This window comes from Triplophysa dalaica, chromosome 11 (assembly GCF_015846415.1).
Source record: "Triplophysa dalaica isolate WHDGS20190420 chromosome 11, ASM1584641v1, whole genome shotgun sequence".
In the NCBI taxonomy this organism is placed as follows: Eukaryota; Metazoa; Chordata; class Actinopteri; order Cypriniformes; family Nemacheilidae; genus Triplophysa; species Triplophysa dalaica.
The window spans coordinates 6193778-6208905 of NC_079552.1; the positions used below are offsets into that span (position 1 = coordinate 6193778).

General features: G+C 37.3%; 1 protein-coding gene across 6 annotated transcripts in view; it reads right to left on the reverse strand.

Annotated features, from left to right (window-relative positions):
- Window positions 1-15128, reverse strand: part of wdr27 (WD repeat domain 27) — a 39102-nt gene that overhangs the window by 14853 nt on the left and 9121 nt on the right. For 4 of the 6 annotated variants that reach the window (XR_008908448.1, XM_056761568.1, XM_056761570.1 and 1 more), the window contains exons 15-23: window positions 14091-14162; window positions 13901-14010; window positions 13426-13515; window positions 12461-12585; window positions 11531-11664; window positions 10194-10291; window positions 8655-8776; window positions 5569-5666; window positions 214-316 (exon numbers count right to left, since the gene is read on the reverse strand). Coding sequence is in view for 5 of the 6 variants with exons in the window: in XM_056761568.1 (XP_056617546.1) it covers window positions 214-316; window positions 5569-5666; window positions 8655-8776; window positions 10194-10291; window positions 11531-11664; window positions 12461-12585; window positions 13426-13515; window positions 13901-14010; window positions 14091-14162 (952 nt within the window). In the remaining variant the exon portion in view is untranslated. The remainder of the gene's footprint in view (window positions 1-213; window positions 317-5568; window positions 5667-8654; window positions 8777-10193; window positions 10292-11530; window positions 11665-12460; window positions 12586-13425; window positions 13516-13900; window positions 14011-14090; window positions 14163-15128) is intronic. The other 2 variants (XM_056761569.1, XM_056761572.1) reach the window with 2 other exon arrangements.

A 15128-nucleotide genomic window follows, 5' to 3' on the forward strand; every position in this document is an offset into this window, starting at 1 on the left:
CAGTACTGATTGCAGAACCTCAAAACGTTTCACCCTTGGCCTTAGATACGATGTAAGAAATGTGGTCTTCAGCACTTCCATGGCAGTTTTATTATCCGCCTCAAGACTCGCAACAGGGTAGAACCGGAACATCTGCTTTTATAACTTCACATACTGTACAAAGCTATGAAAAAAGAACATTGCAAAGAATGTAGCAGGTTGAGGTATACTTACAGAATGGTCCTCTGAGCCAGTAGCTATAAAGCGACCGCAGGGTGAGAAGGTAGCGGTGCACTGATGACAACGGTTCACGTGGCTCTCGTAGCGACGGACACATCTGATTGAGAAAAGACTTCGATTACGCAAATTCTTATCCATTCAAATCCATTAAAATGCTTTTTTACACAATTAAACAGTTCGGTCACAAATAATGGTAAAGCTGCAATTTCGTAACTTTTGCCTTTATATCCACAACTCGGTTTGAAACATAAAATTAAAGGTTTCTTACCCACTTACTGTACTACATCTTCACACTGGATGAAGCTAAATGGCATCAAACTGACATTTCCAATCAAATGTGACCTGACCGCTAAACTTATAAATCATCATAAGCCTTTTATAAACAACTTTGAATCATGGTAAGGCAAGGAGACGTGAAACAAAACGGAATAAGCAGCCTAAATCTATTTCTAGGAGCAGGTCTTTGCAAATCAAACAGATGGAAAGTTAATAATCATCCGCTCTCTAAACAAAATATCATTTCTACCAATGTTGCCAAATCCCTAAGATGCATTTGTATTGACTTTTCACTCAGAGGAAAAGGTATCTGACAAACTGCTCGGGGAAGTCAAGACTTTGGCATGAAAAACAAAAGACAATCCAGGGGCATCAGTGCGTAAAGTGGATCTGTTTAAAATCATCTCTTGGTTTCCAGATCTACTTTTGGCTCTCTGTAGACATCACCCCCTCTAGTATGCAAGCAGTCATTCAGCAGATGCTGTTATCCGAAACAACGTACAGTACATTGGAACAATCCCCCTGGAGTAACTTGGGCTTAAAGGGATAGTTCGCCCCAATACACAAATTCCTTGCAAACTCCTTAAATTTCTTTGTTCCGATGAACACACAGAGAAAGATATTTGCATGAATGCTTATAACCCAACAGTTCTTGGACACCATTGACTACTATAGTAGGAAAAACTACTTATTAATAATTATAAAAATATTGTTCAGCTGAACACAAAAGAAGATCATTTGAAAAATGTAGGGAAGCAAAAAAAGTTCTGGGGCACTTTTGACTACCATTGTAATTTTTCCTACTATGGTAGTCAATGGGGTCCAAGAACTGTTTGGTTACAAGAATTCGTCCAAATATCTTTCTCTGTGTTTAACCAAACAATGAAATATGTACAGTTTGGAACAACCAGAGAGAAAGTAATTCATGAGATTCATGTGAGATTCACAATTCATGTAATTCATAATTCATTTTTGGTTGAACTATCCCTTTAAAAGATGCTAGGGGGCAGGGCTCAAACCTTCAAACCCTGAGCTTTAAGCAGTAGCCAAGACTCAACCGTGTCAACCACATTACACAAAAGACATATTTTAAGTAAATTGTAAAATTTCGTAAAAATCGTTTACATTTACACTTATCTAAAGCGACTTACAGTAAATTCAAGGTATCGATTGGAACTCACAAACTTTGCACTTCAAACATGCCTGAATATAAACCAAGCAAGTGATGTCACCTTCAAATGTAATTTTGAGTGTACATAGTTTAACAAGTGCTATTTTAAAACCCACAGAGGGGAAAATTACCCCTGGTGCTTAACCTTATCCTTATAAATATAATCCTAAAATTCGTGTCTAGTGGAGAACATTACTCCATTTACAAAGGCAGGCATAGCCATTTAAAATGATTTAATACTGCCCAAAGCATAGCTCACGTTTATTTTATCATAACCTCATAACCATACAATAAATTAACCCATTTAATACGACTTTCTAAACTGCCAAAGCGTGCCGTTCTGTCCATACAAACAAACCAGACACAGGCTACCGGACACCCCAATGCGAGGTCAAAATAACATCATCTTTATGAATGCGGTGTGCTTTTAAAGGCCTCGGTTCATGTTCTTTGCAGGCCAGGTTAATCTGCTTCTCATTAAGGGAAAAGATTGCACTACAACAGAAAGGATAAACAAATCTATTGTATAAAGCCTGCATATTTTCTTGGTTTTAAGTTGACCACCAGAGCGGAAACCGACAGCGTGCCAGCCGGAGAACTACCAGAGAACTACCAGACACCTCTAAAAATCTGAATGAAATGCAATCAATGTGTGGATAAATGAATATGTGCTCTGTTTTACTGCAAGCTGTTGTTCTGATTCGACATCTGCGATGGCATAAATGAAGAAACGAACAGCTATGGATCAGGTCCCGGAGGTTATTCCTCTTTTTATTTCTTGCTATAATAAATGCATCATGTAATCTCTCACCAAGCAACCAGATTTTTCGTCTTTCCCATCAAGTAGATAAAAGCTGTACTTGCATGACTAGAAAATAGCTGCCTGGGGTTGTTGCCAAAATGGCCGGCCGATGAACTCCCTTCCCTCAAAGGAACTTTGATATACAGTAGTCCAACGTGTCAGTCGGCCTCAGCTAAAATGTGTTTTCAATTCTGAGGTCAAATGTTAATGATGACATGTTGGCCATATTGAAATTCATATTAAAATGTATTCAGTTTACAGAGTAGTCCATTAAAAAAGAATATAAAAAAATCTGGAAAATCAATTTCAAAGACACTACAAAGACATTTAGAAGACACATTTATCCAAAGTGTCTTTCCAAAGAACTAGATTAATAATGTGATACGTTTATAGCTATTCAGTAGACAAACTTTGAGAAATGAAACAGATTATGTTGACTGATCTTTTTTGCTATGACTATCCCGCAAGCAGGGTCCCATAATGACCATGCAGCTAAAACGAAGCATAACTTCGTCTCTCGCCGGTGTTTCATAATTCAAAACCATTCTTAGCCTGAAGGGAAATAAAATACTTGTTAAAGCATCATAAATGTGAAATGCAAAACAAAGGAAAACAATCCCAGAGCAGGCAGAAAAGGGTGAGAAGCCAATGTGAAGTTTAGAGAAGATGTTCCATTAGCTTCAGTGTTCCAGGGTTCCTTGGCTTTTGGCTGAAGCTTTTGTCTTGGCCTCTGAAATGATGTCACTTGTGCTTTAAATGAAGTCTAGGGGGAGATAAAGCCGTTTCACGTGCTTGAACTCGGAGGGCTGTCAAAAAGCAAACCGTTGGAAAAATTGAAAAATACACATAAAATGGCCCCGATTCCCGTGCCGAAAGACTTCATTGCCAGACCTCACTTTGTCAATGACTGCAGGCAAAATGATGTCACCAATTCTCACATACGCTCCCGTCTGTGTTTCCCGTGTTTGAACTGCATTTATCTGGTTTCCTCGCTTTCCTCTCTTTGATAATGTTTTCACTCTCTTTTCCATTTCAACAAAACCTAAAGGCCTATCTTTTGTCACGTGAGGTTGTTTTACATGTTTCTGACTGTTCATGCTTGTCCGTATTGGACAAAGGAAGTTGGCACACCGATACTTTTAACAAAAATTTCATGCATTCAAAGTAAAAATTGGTTTTGGTGAATTCCACTAACCAACCAATTTGGATCAACAACAAATGAATGCTTTCTGAAGCTGCTCCATTCAGTGCGCATGAGGCGGATTGATTAATGTTCCTGAACCAGAACCTGACCTAAAAACTCAAGCACACGTTTCAACCAAGGCACATAACAGGGATACGACACTTTCCGAAGTTTGCAAATATGGGAAGATGTCCAAACATAATAGTTTGAAGGACAATAAAGCATAGAGGCAATTCACACCATTTCTCCAAAGTGACGAAATGAAAAGAAGTACAAGATGTCTTTCAATACCTTTAGCTGCCCTCTTTTGCGAAATAAAACTGGAAGGAGAAGGTCAGGTGCAGTATATCAATACAGACATGAATTACCGCAAAGTTCTGAGAAAAATAAAGTATGTTCAGAGACTGGATTTCTAGATCTTTCAGCAGGTTCTAGCACCAGCGGTTTGGGTCTCTTGTCTCTCCCTTCAGGGTCGAAGAGTCCAAAAGGATTTTTCCACCCTGATGCATTTACAAAGTGTTCTTAAAGAAACAGTTCACCAAAAAATTCAAACGTATTTCATTATTTTTTTAAAGCTGGCATTTGTAGAAGTTTATGGTTTAAAAAAAAAGTATGTGCATTAAAACAGCGTTGAAACGGTCTACTTAAATGATTTGCAAGTCAGCATATAATAATTTATAATTTGAGATTTTATGGAAAAGGACATCACTTGACTCCAACCCACGTAAAGAAAAGCACATTTCAAAAAGAGTAACGTTAAGAGATTGCAACTTGTTTCAATTATATGGCAGTTAACACTATCTGTCAACCTTCAAATTTATGAGAAAACAACAATTTTAACTTCCGAGTTAATATAAGATAACCTTTAAGGTGGTAAATATGGATACAAATTACCACCATTCTCACATTAAACAAGAACTGCGCTAAACTTCAATTTAGTCGTGTTTTTTTGTCGAGCGTGTGGTGTTAGGTCAAATTGCAGGGAGAAAATTCTTTCCAAAGGCTTTTTGGCTGAGGTTCGAGAAAAGAGACAGACAAGGCTCAGCTTCCAGCAAATTTGGATCTTTGGTTTATTTGTTGAAATGATAGATGTACTTATCTAACTTGTCCTAATCCCTGGGATTTCAAGTTGTTCTTAATATTCTTAAGAGTGTTATTTAATGGTAGTATCCAGCAAGCCAGTGAGCGTCCTGGGCTTTGAACATCCTGCACTGTTCCGAACAAATATCACATTCAGGAAATGTCCTTGGGATCAGGACAGCATTGCACAAAACTCTGACAGGTTATTAGTGCTTGTGTAGTGAGGTGAAGGCTCGAATCTGGATGTTAGGCTGGAAAAAATGATTTCAGCACATTCAACACCTGCTCAAAGTCTAATCCTTCTATACTGTGGCTGTCATATTCTCCTTTAATTTGTATCATTAAAGGGGTCATATGGCGCGAATACGTGTTTTTCTGTGTCTTTGGTGTGTAACAAGTTGCCCTTGCATGTATTAGAAATGTAAAATTCAACAAATTAAATTGCTGGAACAAAATAAGGCATTCTATCTTAAAGCGAATGCTCACGCAGACCTGCCTGAAATGCTTTGTGTAACCACACCCCTACAAATGTACGTCAGTTTGTGGTATTCACTAAGACACCCCAAATGTATACACAAGTAAAGTGGGCATAACTGTCAGTACAATTGCTTTGGAACCTGATGTTCCAAATATGTCAAGAGGTGTTACATTTCCGTCACACGCTAGCAATATTTGACAAATCACTACTCACTGGTTAACTGGCAAATCATAACACACCTCGCTTTTCACAGCGATGAGCTTTGTAAAAAATCTGCGCTTTCAGAGAGGTATGTGTAAAGTACAGCATTGTTTAACCTTAAATCATGTATACACATTATATAGCCAGGGAGGGCCTACCTTGCACTACGTAGGTCCCACATTTTAAGACCGTCTGTCACAGCACTGCTTAGGAAGAGATTGTATGATTCTGGGGTCTGTGAACAGAAAAGGGACCCCTGCAAAACAACAAAGAAGGGTCACATCAAAAGTTGCTGAAATTCACTCATTATGACCATTTTTTTTATATTATGTTGTGTGTGTTCCAAGTAAAAACAACAGCATGGGGTTGAGACAAAATGAGGATGAGTAAATAATTTCAGAAACCATTAATCATTCATACTGATCTTAAATCTAATCCAGGGCAACATCTTTATTAGTAAAGAAATTAAAAGAGGTTCTAATGATCATGTGCTGTTTTTCCTGATATCATCGTGATATACAAACTTAGCAAATTGGTTTACATGATTCAATTCAGAAGCAAATAACACATTATGTGAATCTCTGGTTTAATTAGAAGTGTCACTGGTTGGCAAAAAAACACACGTAATGCTATGAAACAACTCCAATGAGGGAGTGCAAGCAGGCACCCTGTGCCATCTGAGAGTGTGCAGACTTTCCAGAATCAAAGCTCTTCCCTAAAGCCTGAAATCCACAGAATGGAAAAGTTTGTCATACATTGCAGAAGACCAGGGAGACCATCTTTCTCTTCAGTTTTAACACAAATACAGATGGTTTCATGTGTCCTGCACTGTTTCTCACAAGCAAAACTTTTCCTTAAATTCTTTACCAAATTTGCCTTAGAAAGTGGAAAGGGACTGTTGCACGGGAATCTTGCAGGAGAATCCGACATATAACATTTACATTTATGCATTTGGCAGACGCTTTTATCCAGAGCGACTTACATTGCTTTGTCCTATACATTTTACATAGGTATTTGCAGTCCCCTGGGATCGAACCCACAACCTTGCATTGTTAACACAAAGCTCTTACCACTGAGCTACAGGAAAGCATATAAAGAATAGGCAGGTTGTTGGTCAGAAACGATACGAACATACATAATAATAACCGAAAATTATCGGTATTCCCTTTAAGAAAAAATACAGCAGACAATGTGTAGTGTGACTAGATGATGTTATGCTGGTATGGTGTGGTTGCTAATGGAACGTGGGAGAATGCATGTTTGCTGAAGCCAATATACTGGGTTATATTGATTAATCCAGTCGACTGTCCACTTGTGCATCCAACTAATTCCGGCTGCCCCTTTTAAAGTCAAGAGAGTCAATGAATTGACCTCAGAGTAGATGTCCCATAGGCTTTCTTAATCCTGTTTTGTCAAATGTCTGGTATGACATCAGTGTGAACTTACAAATATGACATTCAAAATATATCAGTGTCTATGGAAAAAGGCTCACATGCAGACATTCATAAAACATCAACATACAGATGGAATGTGCTTACACAACACCTTTGGCTTCGGTCAGATCCTCCCTTAACTTATTTCAAGTATCTGTCTCAATCAGTAAGATAAAGGGATTTAGACACGGACTCAATAAGACGAATCGCACAAGCGAGACCTACAACTAAGGCCCACCTTGGAAATCCTCGCACAAATGTGGTTTTGGATATCCCTGAACTTTTATCCTTTAAAGAAAAGGACCAAATTTCTTGCGTAACGTTTGGAGAGGTCTTATATAATGTGAGGATTTAGCTGCCAAACTGCACAGCCATTGAGGCTTGGAAGGCTTGTCGAGTAAATCCAACACGAGTTGGTTTCACGTTGAATCCTATCATTCGCTTTTACTTGCTTCTTTAAGGATGCCACACATTAAAGTTGAGGTTACCCTTAAATATGCAGGGTATCACCATCTACTTCTTCCTTACTGCAGTGATGTCTACCGTAGGAAGCCCAAATAAAGGAAAATCTTGTTTATTAGCAATAACACAAATTTGTACAATTATCAACATAAATCTGCGATCAATATGCAATGAATTTGCGTGTGAATACAAAATAATAATGGACGAGTACTTTAGTTCTTTGATGATAGTTAAGACGTGGACTCAGTATTTCCTTGGCATTGTTTCTTTTTGGCTCTTTGTGTCACCGACTTCATCTCGGTTGTCATGGGTTGCCAGGTCAACCCAAGAGCACAAGTGAGTCAGATGCAAAGTGCATTACTTTGAGTTTACAATTAAACCAGAGCACAGTACAGCCTCACAATAAAAATGCATTCACTACCCACAAACAGTTTAAGCGGTTTCTAATTCCAGTTTTAGCTTTTGTGCTCTAAGGTTCACTACCGGCATTAAGCTTTGTATACCTTGTAAATGACCACAGAGGTCAGAAAATGCAGAGTGCCTGGAGGAAGGGAGTCACTTTAAATCAAAGGGACAACAGAACACTTTTCAAATGGAGAGTGGATTGAAGTACAGACTAGTTCACATAAGTCCTAATACGTCTTTATTTTTAGATAGAACATGCAGAAAGTTTTTAGTTGCTTATACGTTTCACAATGACTATTATAAATAAGAGGCAACCAAAACAAATATCCGTTCAGTCAAAGATTCTTCTGATAGCCTTTTCTTTATGTTATTTCTTTTTTATAGTTTACATTTCCTTTTCCCATTACAAACCAAAGGGTATCTAATGGAAACATTCAGGTAAAATTGTTTCTTCTATGGCAATCAATGGTGGCCAGGAACTGTTTGGTTACAAGCATTCTTCCAAATATCTTGATAGAAGTTTTGTTTTTGGGTGAACTGTCCCTTTAAAGTCACCATGAAACTGAAGTTGCGATTGACTTGTTTTCTATATCGTGACATCCAAGTGAAACAGCTTTTGAAATAAGATAAAACTGTAGGGCGCTCTATCCATTTTGATTGGTTTGTTGTAAATTGGTCCTGGAGGGCAGGGCTAAAAATGCCTGGCCTTTGGACAGTCAGTATAGTCCTAGCTCTTTTTTGTTGCTTACGTCATGAGTTGTTGTTGAGATGAGCTTAATGTTTTTGATTAAAGATTACATGTGCAAATGAATAAAAAAAAATCATGCTGTGCACGGATTAATCATTTATAATCACTGCAACATTCTGTAAAACACTTCAAATTTTCCTGCTTGATTTCATGGTGACTTTAAGCTTCATTTAAAGACTGTGTGGTCTTCTCTTACCTTGTTTTGGGCGAGGTGATGGACAGCCCGACTGTGGGCGTCTGGAATCTGAGTGGCCACACAGCCGTGGTTCATATCAAACACCTGGATGGTGCGGTCAGCGCCAGCAGCCAACACAATATCTGGCGCATTATAGTTAAAGAGCTTATATACACACAGTTTAAAAAACACACTTCAGAAAGTGTCTTCTACTTGAAGTAAAACCCAATGTGGCCGACCAAACCATAAGCAAAACTGTGTATAGTAAAGCACTATTATAAAGGTCATGAGTTCAACCTCTAGATTATATACAGTAAAATTACACCCTGAGCTGGATTGCATATTCAAACGTGCATCGAAGAAAACTCTAACTACGTTACACAGGGAAATCTTATCAGTAGGATTTTTTTGTTGGTCCGACATATTACCTTTCATAAGGACATGCTAAACTATAAACGTACAGCAGGGTTCAGGACATGTACGGCATAATAAATACTGTAATCCTTAAAACATGTGATAAGGATGAGGATGAATACATAGCTGATGTATGAAAATTTGTGTATGAAAATACACAAATATCAGTGATTTATACCATGAATCAAAAGATTGAGCACACTTGACGGATTTATGTTTCTGATGATATTGAGCCAAACCAAAAGGTTGTTATGCATAAATGCTCATTAGTTTTGTGTACAAATATTGTAGTTCATGTTTACAAAACTAATTTTTAGTGGGTAAGTTGGACTGTATATTGAAGAAAAAGAAGCCAAGTGTCCAGCAACGGTTTTAAAAGTCGAAGTTGGTTGAGAGAATTCCCAGAGTGGAAAGAGCTGAAATCTAGACAAAAACTGGCTGCCATAAAGAAAGTGACAATTTAGGACTGAAGAAAATATAGAAATTCATACACATAAGCTGTATGTGAATAGCAAAAGATAATGCTAAAAGTGATATTTCACCCCCCCCAAAAAAGTGTCATCATTTACTTACCCTGTGGTCATTTGAAACCTGTATTTCTTTCTTCTTCTCCAAAAGAAGATATTTTGAAAAATGTTGTTAATTGGCCCCCATTCACTTTTTTTGCATTTTTTTATGTCCATACATAGAAGTGAATGGGGGAGAGTGCTGTTCGGTTATCAACTTTCTTCAAAACATCTTCGCTTATGTTCTGCGGAAGGGTAATATAGGTATGTAATGACAAGAGAGTAAATGAACAGTTTGGTTCCAAAATGAGATAACTCCGTTTTTAAAATGTTTAAAAAAACATATTTTTTATTACAATATCATGTTTTTATTGTGTTTTATTGTGTTAGTTAGCTGTATTTTTTCAGTTATTATAGCTTAAATCAATACAAACCAACTGCAGTTTGATTGATATTAATTGGAATGCACAATAAAAATACTGAGTTCTCATTTTGGAACCAAACTCTTCAAATTATGACCGAATTTTAATTTTGGGGTTAACAATCACAGGGCCTATTGCTCACACAATTATACCACAAAATACAACGTAAGATGAAATATAAACCTAAATGCACAGTTAGATGGATATTTTTAGGATACAGGAGTAGAAGTCATTGATCGCTGAAATTGAGGTGATGTCTGTTCCTGTCTTCATATAAAATTTTCCGGTCAGCTTAGACTTGCTTCTATCCTTATACCTGAGATATATGGGAATAGAAAAAAAGATGTAAAATGTAGAATCAAGAGACCATTGCTTTGTTTTAAAAGCATACAACCAAAAATTGAGTTGTGACTTGAAGGTGTCTAATGTTTTTGGAGGATATTTTGACAGAAATGCAATATAATATACATAACTATGTCTTCAGATGTGTATAAAGATCTTACACAATTAAGCCATCAGAATGAGCTATTTCTACCTATGCAGCGGGGGTCCCCTTCCATAGAATTCGCCATGTTGTTTCTATAGCCCTAATCGGACCAACTGCTTTACAGTCAGAGCGCACTTCATAAATGTGTTATCTCCTTGAGCAAAGAAACCAAAATGTGACGACATCTTAGTGCTGTGTCAGCCACCGTATTGCTTCAAAAGGGAGGGCCGAGAGGTGGAGTGAGCCGTTGGTTGCAATTCGCAACCTCACTGCTAAATGTCACTTGAATTCATACGGAGGACCTTTTATAGAGATATTGTTCAATTCCACATAAGGCCAAAATAATTGTGTGCACTGAATTGATGAGTCATATTAAACGAAGGCTTTGATTAAACATAAACACAAAATGATGTGCAATATCTGGCTCATGTCTTCTAAATTTCTGCTCCAGGAACTCCCAACACTTGTGTTTATACATATAAAAGCCGCTTTGATTCTTCAGAAGCAACTTTTCCGATGATAAGTGTGTGCCGACCCCTCTAGCGCAGACAGTCATACATCACCAAAAGCAAAATATATACAGACACTCTATAGCTCACTTCCTTAGAACACAGCTTCATGAAGTGTGTGATTATTATGTTAAGTCATGAACACATTAGACCAGCATCTGTTTTCCTAAGAAACTGGGGAAAGATTTATTTTCATGCTACTGTATAGAACTTTACAGATACTGAGATCTGACTTTCACTGTACTTAAACAATTGAATGAATGAAGCACATAAAAACAAGAATCAGGTTCTTTTCAGCAGTTAGGCTTAACGGACTGACTTTGGGAAAAAGAAAAAATGCTTGCAACAACCTCATACTTTGCTCAACCGACATATCTACCTAAATAATCAGGTTACTGTACAAAAAAAGAAAAAGAGCTATATTTTGACCAGTGTAGTCATTTACTGGGGCTCTCCATAGGCTGGTATGATGCGAGTTATAGCAATTGAACCCCTTTTTGTGTATTTTCACTTTCTCACTGTCCATTAACTGCATGTGTTTATATGTGTTTATATGCACCTCTTGATGTCATCTCTCGTGGTGTCCAGATGGTAAAGGTACAGCAGTAGATCTGATCCCGATGCCAGCAGTAAAAACTTATCAAGATAATAAAACTGAGCACCTCTGATGGGCTTTGCAAACTGGTCACATCCCTGGAAAACCATCAAGTCCAACAAACAGCAGAAAGTCAGCGGCCACATAAAGTCAACATTGCTGATAATTTATAGTATTTAAAGAAGTGCAAAGTACAACAAACACAGCAGTATATCAGCATGAAATATCAAACTCTCTTTGTTTTCCCCTCCTTTTTAGCAAAGATGGAGTGTGCAGAGATAAATGGAGATAAAAGAAAATGGAAATGTTGTTATTTTTGTCTGAAAAATGAGAGAAATTAAAGATTTTGATGAGTGGAATATAAGCACAAATAGACATCTAGTATAACAATGAGGGTTGCGTGCAACACAGTGCATTATAGACTACAGGTAAGACTCCACACACACAGGTCTATGAGATCAGATCAGAAAAAGAGATCGACGAGGCTGTAAGGTTGGTTGTGACAAAAGAAATCAGATTTAAGTATTGTGCAGGGGGTTTTGGGACACTTTGCACCTCAGAAGGGGGATTTGGGGTTTAGTGAGGCCTGCAAGCGTTTACTGGACAAATGTGCTGGACATGACCAGGGGCCAACAGAGATGTCATCGACATTCCAAGAGAGAAATACAGCCAAGTGAAACGCTTCTCACACAGTTCACATTCAAAAGCGTTCGTGACAGATGCAAATGAATTGCATGACTCTTTAAACTTTGGTTGCGATCACATCATTCGCTCATTCGTTTATTCTGAGCTTGACGATAATTATAGGTGCTGCGAAAGCTCAGTAAGACTATTGTATGTGAATTTCTTGTGTCAAAGGAAGGATTGTATTTGGCTTAATTGTTGATACGTTACCATGGTCAGAACAGGTTCAGCAACACTTGGAGTCCAGATGCACAGGGTGGGGTCCTCAGAAGAACTCAAAAACCACTGCTTACTATGACTCCAGAACACACAGTTCACCGTCTTACCGTGTCCTGCTAAAAGATAAAGTTCAAGGATGACATTGTTTGATGTCAAATCAAAAATGTACATTAATTCATTTAGCAAACATCCAAAGCAATTTACAAATATGAAATGAGACTTAAATGTTGGTCTGCTCATCACACAAAGCTCCATAATAAATAAAAAAGAAAGAAAGTCCCAATTGTGATTTTAATATCTCATTTAATATCTCAAGTCTCATAGACAGAAATGCGAAAAAGAGAGCAATTTTTTTAAGCCTCCAAAAAAGACCAATAAATCTCACACATGTCTCAACTAGAGCTCTCAACAAGCTTCCCAAGTATTCAATTAAATGTCATCTTATTAAATATCTCAATAAAAACTCAAAAATGTGTACTTTAAGATATAAAATTTACATACATTTTATTTCTTCATATTTCTAATTCGTTTTCTCATTTGTTTATTTTTCCTTAGCAATATTAATATAAACATCAGAGAAAATGGTGATACTTATATGAGACGATTGACAACTGAAATCCACTGAGGCAATGCAAGACAAATAGATTTTTAGAGCACATTTAAACACAGCGGACGCTAACCAAACTGAGATATTGTTTTTTTTTCTTTCATGCCATGCGGGAGACAAAAATTATGTAAACTTAGGATTGTTGTAAACAAGGAAGAGCTTAGTCCAATGAAAAGAACATATATTTCGGGGTCAAGCAGGGCCTCAGAAAGTCAGATAAGTTTCACGTTCCCTAAAGTTTCAAGGGCTGTCAGCATGTATAAAATAAAATACTCAGTCATAGAACGTAGGAGACAGGCAAAGGAATTTCACAAAAATAAACACTACAGATTTGAAGCTTTCCCACTACCTGTGTAGACAGCTGGATCGCCGGTGAGTGAAGAGTTATACAATAATACAGAACTGTCTCCAAGACCACACAAAATGTGCTTTCCATCCCCTAGACACAAGAATAAGATTAACTGAAATGAAGGTATAATTATTTGAAAATTGACATTCCTACAGTAAAAGCCTAAAATAACTACAGTACCATTAAAGACTTTATTGAATATACCTCCAGGAGGCTACTCTGGTTTGCTACCGGTGCTATACAACATCTTTATGTGAAACCACAAGCGAAGCAAAAATCAACATGCAAATTATTGTCTGTGCTATAAAGCCTATGCTATAAAGTGTGTGCCATTAAGTGCTCATGACTGCATATTCAGCTGTTAAATGGAACTGCATGCTTATGGAACATTGAACTAGTGAAATTACAGCTAATCATGTTTGTCACGGGAACCAAAGTTATTTCACAAAGCCCACAGTCTTGCACCTTCACTTACCTGAATACTGCAGAGAGCTGACTGTGGTTTGAGTTGTTGAAACTGAAAGTTGAATAGAACACATACTCGGTGCTTCACATTGTGATGGATACTCTGCTAAGAGGCTTTTCCTGTTGAACAGCACACAGTTCCTTAAAAAATTGTACACGGTGGTCTTGTGCCTATTTACTGAAAGCCATTCAACACTTACTTGTTCGTGCTAGTTTTGGAAGAAGTGTTTTTTTTTTTCTTAATGTTGGTTTGTGGTTTAAACATGGTCCTGCTATAAAATGGATAAATTGAGATATGGTTTAATTTCTAAACCATGAAAGTATGTATGCATATCAGCTCAGAAGTGGATCGCTCAACCAGGACAACCACCGGATGAGAAAATTATATATGACCCTGGATAAAAAAAGTAGTCATAAGTAGGATGGGAACATTTTTAGTAATAGCCAAAAAAACATTGTGTGGGTAAAAAAAATATAGATTTTTCTTTTATGACAAAAATCATTAGGATATTAAAGGTACAGTTTGTAGAAATCGCCTCTAGAGGGCGCACGATCAAAACAACAACAATCGCGTAGCTTGTGTAGAAGCGTGGAATGATGGGATATGTTGTCTTCAACTCCACCGCTGATATTACCGCTGATACATCAATCAGACAGGTGAAATCATGTTAGCAGAAGAGGTAAAGTAATAAAGTTTTATAAATGTTGCGTTTGATGAAATCATTTTATTTCATTATAATGAATTAGACCCGAGTAATGTAAGGTTTAAAACTAAATTGTTAGTGATAGGTGTTAGAGAAATTGTCCAATTCGATGGTGTGATAACACTGCGCAGTTTTAAGTGTTCAAATCAATCATAGAAAAGGTTATTTTGAACGTACCCACATCATTTGCAATAATGCCTGACGGACCAAACTACTTCCGTAATTGGTCTACGACAGTGTCGCACGGTGGCTACGTCCGTAAAGGTCCGTAAATATATAACATTGGCCTAGTGGTTTTAAGATCATGTTCTATGAAGATATAATAAAATTGTCCAGTAAATATAGAAAGACTTATTTTTGTGAGTGGATGGCCTGTTACAGTGCCTATGATTATTAACTTCAAAGGCAATTTTCTCAATATTTTTTGCACCTCAGATTCCAGAGTTTTAACGGTTGTATCTCCGCCAGATATTGTCCTATCCTAATAAACCACACATCAATAGAAACTTATTAGAAGGCTTATTTATACAGACT